The sequence below is a fragment of the Micrasema longulum genome, unplaced genomic scaffold (assembly GCF_059751315.1).
Source record: "Micrasema longulum isolate JH-2025_06_02 unplaced genomic scaffold, ASM5975131v1 h1tg003050l, whole genome shotgun sequence".
In the NCBI taxonomy this organism is placed as follows: domain Eukaryota; kingdom Metazoa; phylum Arthropoda; class Insecta; order Trichoptera; family Brachycentridae; genus Micrasema; species Micrasema longulum.
Genome location: NW_028280156.1, coordinates 1 through 9,069, shown reverse-complemented (window position 1 = coordinate 9,069; position 9,069 = coordinate 1). Strand labels below are relative to the sequence as shown.

Genomic DNA, 9,069 nt, shown 5'->3' with positions numbered 1-9,069 from the left:
ACATGCTGTTTGTCTCATATGATGCCAAACGTTTGGTTTTTAAGTAATTCAAAATATGCGTGTTTTAATCTATTGTTGAAAATTTATCCGATGTCGCAAAAAAAAATTGTAAAGCAACCGGCCATTACATACTTTAGTGGCCAAAATATTTTGATATTTTCAAAATCAACAAAAAAATAATGAGTTCTCTCATAACTATGCAACAAGAGGATCTAAAAATATAAGACTGGAAAAGAAATCAAATCCAATGTCCCAGAACTGCCTTATGTACAAGGGAATACAATTATTTGAGGAAATGCCAGAAAGCATAAAAAAATTAAATAAATGTAAATATATTTAAAATTAAATGTAAAAAGTATATATGTGAAAAATATTAGGTAATATATAGTGTAAATAGTGAATATAATTAATGAAAATGTGCATATGAAAAAGTGAATATTATAAATTAGGATATTAAGTGTATAATAGTGATAAATAATGTTAGAATAAGTATAGACGTAGATATTGTGTTGTAAATATATATTAGACTATGTTAATCATAGAACTAAATAAAATAAATAATAATTTAAAAAAATAAAAAAATATTTTGAATAAGTAGAAATATTTATAGTTTCGTGGATTAAATTTATTTTCCTGAATTATGTATTTCAGGGCAATCTTTCAAAACGGAAGACACAGAAATGAGACCCGAGTCCGTCCAAATAGACCCCAAGCTAATCCCTCCCACCAGACTAGAAAAGGCTTCATGGGAATCTAGCAACGAGGGAGTACACGAACGGGTTAATTTTGACGACACTATTTGGGGGTTCGACTTGGCCGGGGGTATAAAATATAACCAACCTATTATTGTTACAAGGGTAAGTATTATTATCATAGCTTTGTGTATTGAATTCTGATAGTGACAAATATACACTAATACTCGTATATTGATATAGAGATATTTTAGAAAAAAGGAATATTGAAAACATGACATGGACTGGTTTAAGTAAACACTTTACGCATTTTAATATTCAACGGCCATCCGCACGGTACCATTACCGTTGTACGGGTTTGATTTTTTTTTTCTTTCTTTAAATATGCTTTTTGCTATACACATATATATTCATTTATTTTTTTTATGACTTTAAAAATGTTTCTTACCATGTATTTTGTTTTTATTTCGCATTTTACTGAGTTTCAAAATATTTTTATAGACATATTTATATATTTTCATGGTTTTACCATGTTTTCACTGCATTTATTACTTGGTTTTATAATTTTTTTTCTACGTTTTTTTTTTACTACATTTTAACTATGTTTTTACTCCTTTTTTACTATGTTTTTACTACATTTTTTACCATGTTTTTACTCGATTTTTTTTTTGTTTTTCACTTTGTCCTGTATCTTTATAACTGTTTCTATAAATTGATTTCTGTTTTTTATATTTTTTTGACTGCCTTAGAACCGGGTTAAACTTCCCTAGTTAGACAGTCAAAGCAACTTTACATAAATTATAATTTTGTGTATGTAATATAATGATAATAAATAAACAGCCTTCTGCGTCTGACCAGCGACATAATTCTTTGACCGACGAGTCTATAATTACCCAATATTCTGATTAAAAGGTTTTTGTTTATTTGTTGGTGATTAAGTAAAATCAGTATAGATAGATAGCATTGATTAGTACTTATCTTACCATATTTTTGTGTATACATGTTTATTTGGACTAATCAAGGTAAGTTGCCACTGATTGACATAGAAAAAAGCTATGTTGTTTAATAACAATGGATTTTTTGGCGTAATTAAACACTTTCATAAAACCATAATTCAGAAAATTTCCCAATACTATATAGTTTAAATATAAAGAGTTATAACTAGTGACAATATTTTAAGTTTGTCCAAATTTTTGTAGACAAGGACTGGATTCGACTCCCTGGGGAGCTGTTTATATTAACATATTACAAAAGAGATGAAGAACATTTAAGAGAAGGTAATATAGAAGTCTAGACATCTACAGGGCTTATGACCTGTCAATGGCTGGTTTAAGTGGTCACTTGACACACTGTGTGACAATCACCATTCTGCCTATATTTGAAGATCTATATTCCTTCAATTATATCATCTGTTGATGTTTGTGAAGTTAAAGAGCTGAAACCTTTATTTATGCGGGTGAGATTCATCTAATTGAATTATTTCACCTACATACTAGGCAACGCCTGAAAATGTATTTTTTTCAATTTTTATACTTCTTCATGGACCAGGTGGATTTATCAACAATATTTTGAGTTTGTCCAAATTTTTTTAGACAAGGACTGGATTCGACTCCCTGGGGAGACTTCACCAACATCAACAGATGAAATAATTGAAGGAATATCGGGTCGTGGTCCTGTGGCTAGTGTTTCGGACTCACAGACCAAAGGTCCGTGGTTTGAATCCCATTCTACCCAAACTCGATTCCATTTTCTAATAGTGAGTTATTTACAACTCGTTGAAAATTGTCCCTCAAAATGAAATATTTGGGTAAATCATAAGAACGCAAATATTTTTTTTTATTAAAAAATAAAAATAACATAGATGTTCAAATATAGGCAGAATGGTGAATGTTACACAGTGTGTAAAGTGGCAACTTAAACCAGCCATTGACAGGTCATAAGCCCTGTAGATGCCTAGACTTCTATATTACCTTATCTTAAATGTTCTTCATCTCTGTTGTAATATGTTATTATAACTAGTGTATCAGGGCCAATATTATTTCTAAGTTCTGTGCAACTTACATACAAAAGGAAATATTTTTATTAGATACTGTTTTAATGTTTCGTTACAAAAACTGGATGAACACATGCAAGATAAATAAAAAGGACTAGCAGCTGTTGAAAATTGGCTAATAACAAACTCTTTAACATTAAATGCTAAGAAAACGAGTTATGTAACCTTTTTAATCACATTGAGAAGATTAGATGAGTTACTCCAAATACACAACCGCCAAAATAAATCAAGCTGCAACTGTCCTTCCATAGCACATTCCTAATTATTTAATATCTTTGGCTAGAAATAAATGAGAATTTAAAATAAGACACATATTTATAACACGGCTAATAAACTCATTAGACTAATGTATTTCTTTAAGACTATGGAAACAGCAAAAACGCTATGAAAAAATAATGATATGCACTTTGCCTATCTCATTTAGAATATAGATTAATAGGATGGGGATTTGCTGCAGCTACACATCTCAAATGAATAATCAAAGGAAAAACAGACACTATAAAAGTTATTCTTAAGGTACCAATAATAGCCATATGTACGTAAATTGTTAAAGCCTTTGATAAGCCTGAGATATGCCTTATAAACGATAAAATTATTTTGCTAGAGAGATTTGGATTTGGATATCGTCATCCCCTTGCTCAGGGACATGAACATATCACAATGCCAAGAAATAACATCATTCAACGATTTGTACAAACCAATTGCAAGAAAAAAATACAACAAAGATTATCGTCTCAATTGTTCTGGGTGTTGTGATGTATAATTCAAAACTTCTTACCATATTCTTTCTTTCCTACTTGCTGATAAGCCTTTAGAATAGAGGCTTAGCGGGTCCTTCCTTAAATAAATAAAAATAAAAAAAATTGCCAATTTTCCTCCTTTTAACAAAACATTTGGTCAGAGCAGCAAATATATTTTTTCTGCCAGTTTGTTTAATATGCTTCCCCATAAAATGAAGTTACATGAAAACAAACAATATTTCGAAAGAGAAATCAAAATTTGGCTGAAGAAAATTAGGATAGAAGAAATATTTTTTTAAAACTCTACAGTCCTCCTTAGAACATTTTTCTCAAGTAAAGAGAAATTTTAAATTAAGTTTGTTAGAATAATATTTCATATAGTATAATAATATAATAGAAAAAATATTTAAATAGATTTTTTCGCATTTAAAAAAAATAAGAGTAACATACCCTATTTTCCATCTAGAAAGGAAAACACCATCAAAAATTGATGTTTTAAATATAAAATAATGCTTCTAAGGCAATATCAATATATATTTTTTATAATTATGCTGTTAATTGTGCGGATAGAAAATTCATTTATTCAGGAACATTTCTGCATTGGTACCCAATTAAAAATCGACAATTTTAGACATGTGCCAATTAACTCATTGGCATTGCACATTATACTTTATTTCATTAATTTTGTAAACAACTACATACCTATGCTTTCAACACATTTAAAACTGCTAGAACTTTCATTTAATTTCATCTTTACTTATGATGTCACACATTCCTCCAAGTTGTTCTACAAACAATTGGAATTTCCTTCTGCTGCTGTGAACAAGCGGGCGTTTATGTAACTTGTATTAAAAGTGTGTTTAATTTTGAATAATGTTAATTCGCATAATGTTCGCATACAAATATACAATATGACAAGAGAAAAAAAATACAGTGTTTTTGTAATATTTGGTTAATTGCAGGTAAAGGATGATAGTAGAGCTCAGAAGGCAGGTATTAGAGCAGGAGACAAAGTGTTGAGAATCAATGAAATCCTAACTGAAACTCTTACCCTCCAAGAAGCACATGATATTATTATTGAAGGTGGAATTCAAATAAAGCTTGCTGTAACTGCGTAAGTGTTTATTTATTTCCTTAAGTTAGTTAATATTACGTGTATATTAACAATTATTACTATGTACGAATTTTTACAATAATACTAGCGGACCCGTCAGACGTTGTTCTGCCCGAACGTTGGCTTTCCTGCTATTAGTTTGGAAAAATACTTTTCATTGATAAGTAGGTACCCAACTACTTGTTTGTGATTAAATTCCAAAACATAAAGTTGATAATATTAAAGTATTTCATTTAAGTAGGTACCTAGGTACTTGTTTATGGTTGAATTCTAAAACATAAAATAAATATTTTTCAAACATGGCATTCTTTTTGCAAACGTCAAACTAAGGTCGTCTCACCAACAAAGGGGTGTACTTATGTGGGAATAAGATTTTTTTAAATGTATTGAATTGAATATTATGTTAGTGTTACCAAAAATCCTATAAAAAAGAAACTAGGGTAGAAATTATAAGGAATTTAAGAAAAGAATCTGATTGAGATCCATAAAAAACAAATGCTGTTTGTAAACATTCAAAAACAAACTTTTTTGTACAAAAAATAACAACATCTTTCCATTTTTTTGCAAATGCATTCTCCTCGAATGCAACCCTGGTAGATCGATGAATTAAACAATTATGCTCCTAACTTCTTCTTTACACATTCGATTGAAGATTTTAATATTTACGAACACGCACAGCGCAAAGATCTATGTTTCTCTGAAAATCGCACGTAAATCGGTTAAGCCGTTTAAGAGGAGAACGGTGACATCACACGTACACAGGAATTATATGTATAAAGATTATAGTAAACAAAACAACTTTTCTTTCATTCTTCATACTTTTAGGCATCTCATTATACAGTTTTATCCTTTTATACATTTAGCTATTTTTAATTTTTGTTTTTTCTTTAGTAGTAAGTAGCCTTGTCCCATTCCTATTTCAAGTTTTATACATGTGTATTTATATTTATTATATTATATTTTTTCACTTATAAAATACTTTGGTATCGGATTATTAAACAATTTACATATATAAATACAAATACATTATACACGACGAGCGTTTTTGACTCGACCGCTGCTCACGGGTAAAAATCCTGAAAAAAGAAACCGAGTGGAGATAAGTCTGCCTCGTTAAATAGTGGTTGGTGTTTCCCGAGGTCCCAAGCTCGATTCCTGATAATGATCTTAGAGTAGATTTTGCATTTTCTCTCAAAGCGTTGCCCTTATTCAATAATTAATCCAACTATCCGGATTTCTTTATATCCGGATAACGTCTGGCACTCATCAATATAAACAATGCGAGTTTTACTGTCACGAGGTAAAAAAACAAAGTTTTTTTATTTTTTATTTTAATTACGTCAAAATGTACATTTTTTAATTGAAAGGGCAGGTGAATTAAAATATATTTTTGTTAATATATTTTAACATCATATTTTGAGACGTTTTTAAAAGTTGACATAAAACACATGAAATAAAAACTCCCTGTATACTCGTACTTGCATTTAATAATTAATTTGAAAAAAAAATATTTTACAGACCCGAAGACACTGAATCTACTTACAGTTATTGGCAAGATCAACCTGTAAGTTGAACAATGAGTTTATATATTTGAATACTTCGGTTTATATTGTGTTATAATTATCGTCGCGATATAAAAAGTTTTCATTTGCTTTTTAACTTGCACTGGCTATTTAATTTCAAACAAACAACCCTTATGATGTTTTCCTCGGGTTGATGTTTTGATAGCCACATACTATTTTGCAATCTATTGTTTTAGGATGGTCATGTGGTCTTGTAGACAAGTTTTTAGATATCATTCTGGGTATATTTGGTTTTGGTATACCGTTCTAGCATATATTAAATTAATTTTATTAGAGCTATATTAGGCCCTCTTTCATTCATTTCGTCTTGAACAAATAGGGTTTCTTGTTATTTTATAATATTACTTTGATTTCAAATAAAAATATCTGTTATTTTCTTAGGATTACGAAGCAAGAAAAAGAAGAGAGGAACTCAAAAAGCAAATCAAAGAGTTTGTTTGTAAAACAGTAAGTAGATACTGAAGTTATAATTATAATTTTGTAATCAGTACATACATTATTTTTTATGTGCATATTATGCCGCCTTTAAATGCAGTCGAAAGGCAGATGTGAACATTTATGTTCATATATTTATATATTGCCAAAAACATAAAGTAGAAAATTCAATATTTATAACTTAAGAGTTATTTAAAGAAATCAAACACTGATTTGAGTCTACTGAACACTTATTTTATTTTTACAAATAGCAAAACAAAAATTTCGTGACAACTCTTTCGACTTGTTTGGGCATTTTCAAACGAACGTTTTATTTATTTTATTTATTTACTTAACACTTTATATACATATACATATACATATAAGAACGGGCATATTGCCTTGAGGCAATTTCTTCTTACCTACCCAAACCGTTCAGTTTGAGAAAACTACAAATACATGGGCATATTGAATCTTACAATTTTATACAAAAATTAAAAACAAATATTAACAAAATAAAAATATTTAAAAAAAATTAACACTATACTATGAAGAGAGGAGACGGGATGGGAAGGAAAGAAGAAGGATATAGGAACAATTTAAATATTTAGATAGTGACATTTCAATCTTGACTTAAATGTAAATAAAGAAGGGGCGTCTCTAACATTAGTGGGTAGATTATTCCACAATCAAGTGGTTACTACTGTGAAAGAGGAGGCAAGAAAATTATAGCGATGACAGGGTATTAAAAGGGTTCTCTCGTTACTAGAACGAAGAGATAGTCCGTGTTGTGAAAGAGGTTGAAAGAGCTCTCTCAGATAAATAGGCGAAATGGGATTATTTAAGATATTGTGAAGAAGTGATAGAATGTGAATATTTCTTCTATGTCTGATACTGGGCCAGTGTAGTTGCGTGCGAAATTCGGTTATGTGGTCAGATCAAATTATAAATATAATATATTTGTAAAAATAAAATAAGTGTTCAGTAGACTCAAATCAGTGTTCAATTTCTTATATTATAACTTTTAATATCTAGTTCTACAAAATAAACACCAAGTCAATCAATAAAAATTTATTCCTAAAAAAAAGAAAAAATATCATGATAAAAAGATTTAACCACAATTGAAGGCACGATTTAAACTAGAATAAAAATTTAATTTGGATTCATTGAAAATTCTCAATAAATTGCGTTTTAAAATGCTTGTATTTCTTTTCGAAAACAAAACTTATGTTTAAATCACATTTTTATTTCATGTATTATCTTCAAATTATTTAAACCAGCTTTACTTAAATACCTCTTATATAAATTTCAAGAGGGGTAATCTGTAGGTCATGTAATTAAATTTGAGTTTTACATAAAACTTTTGAGTATATTTTTGGTCAGAAATATATACCTTAGATAATAATTTTTTATGTCTGATGTTTTTTTTATATATTTTCAATGGTACGATTTTAAAAGAAAGGCAATTTAAAATGCACAAACTTATGCTTTCATTACTTTTTATGACACTACAGCCTTGAGTTCAGAATAAGAAATACAGTTTTGGGAACAATGCGACCATTCCTACCATATAATGGGATATTTCTCTGTTAACTGTCAAATAATGATATAACGATTAAATTCTTGCTAGGCGAAAAACATACTTTTTTAAGTTGATTTGCTAATAAAATCTTATAGGTACAAGTTACAACGTAATAATGTTTTAGATTTTTTTTTTAATCCAAATCTTTGGTTAAATTGTATTTTAGAATGTCTAAAATTCAGACGAATTTTTTTTAATAGTCTGCGCACTACTTAAAAATAAATGGAAAAAAATATCGTTGGTATTGTATATTATCTCTTTATAGATTCCACATAAAAATAAAAGCACTTCATATTACATTATTTGTTTTATTTTTCAGACCGCCAATTATGATCTTCAGTGGCCATGGGTAACAACCAAAAAGTCCGTCTATCATGAATCTAACTGCCACATGGTCCCAAGTCGCTTTGAATCCAAATTTGCGTAAGATTTAATAATATAGTATATTATATTCTAAATGATTGACCAAGCTAAAAAAATGTGTGTATTTTTTATTTATTATTGATCGAGCTAAGAAATGTTGGTATTTTAAATGTAACATAATCATTGACATAGCAAAAAATATCGGTAGAATTGACCTAGCCTAAAAAAATGTCGGTATCGGTAAACTTAGATAAAAAATATTGGTTTCCTAAATGTGTCATCGACCGAGCTAAAAAAACGAGGAAAAGATATTTTTTGTTGACCAGTCGACTGGACAGCAAAATTCATCTATTCCAAAACTGAGCTTTTCCAAAATTTTACTCTTCAGTTTTTTTCAATAAATACAGTACTAAAACTCAGTGAATTACGAAAATAATAATAACAATGCTCAAAGTATTGTCAGCCTCGTGATGTTGTGGTGAGCAAATTTTCCGAGCATGCAAAAGGTCTTGGGTTCGATTCCTGCCA

The 9,069-nt window shown here is 29.2% G+C and overlaps 1 protein-coding gene across 1 annotated transcript; it reads left to right on the top strand.

The window, feature by feature from the left end:
* Positions 1 to 680: 680 nt before the first annotated feature.
* LOC148271169 (PDZ and LIM domain protein Zasp-like) lies at positions 681 to 8,601 on the top strand (the record flags this gene model as incomplete). The annotated part of the gene is made up of 4 exons (XM_088241746.1): positions 681 to 857; positions 4,448 to 4,599; positions 6,118 to 6,163; positions 8,498 to 8,601. Coding segments are annotated over exons 1-4 (479 nt in total), but the record flags the coding sequence as incomplete, so codon positions are not given.
* Positions 8,602 to 9,069: the final 468 nt, after the last annotated feature.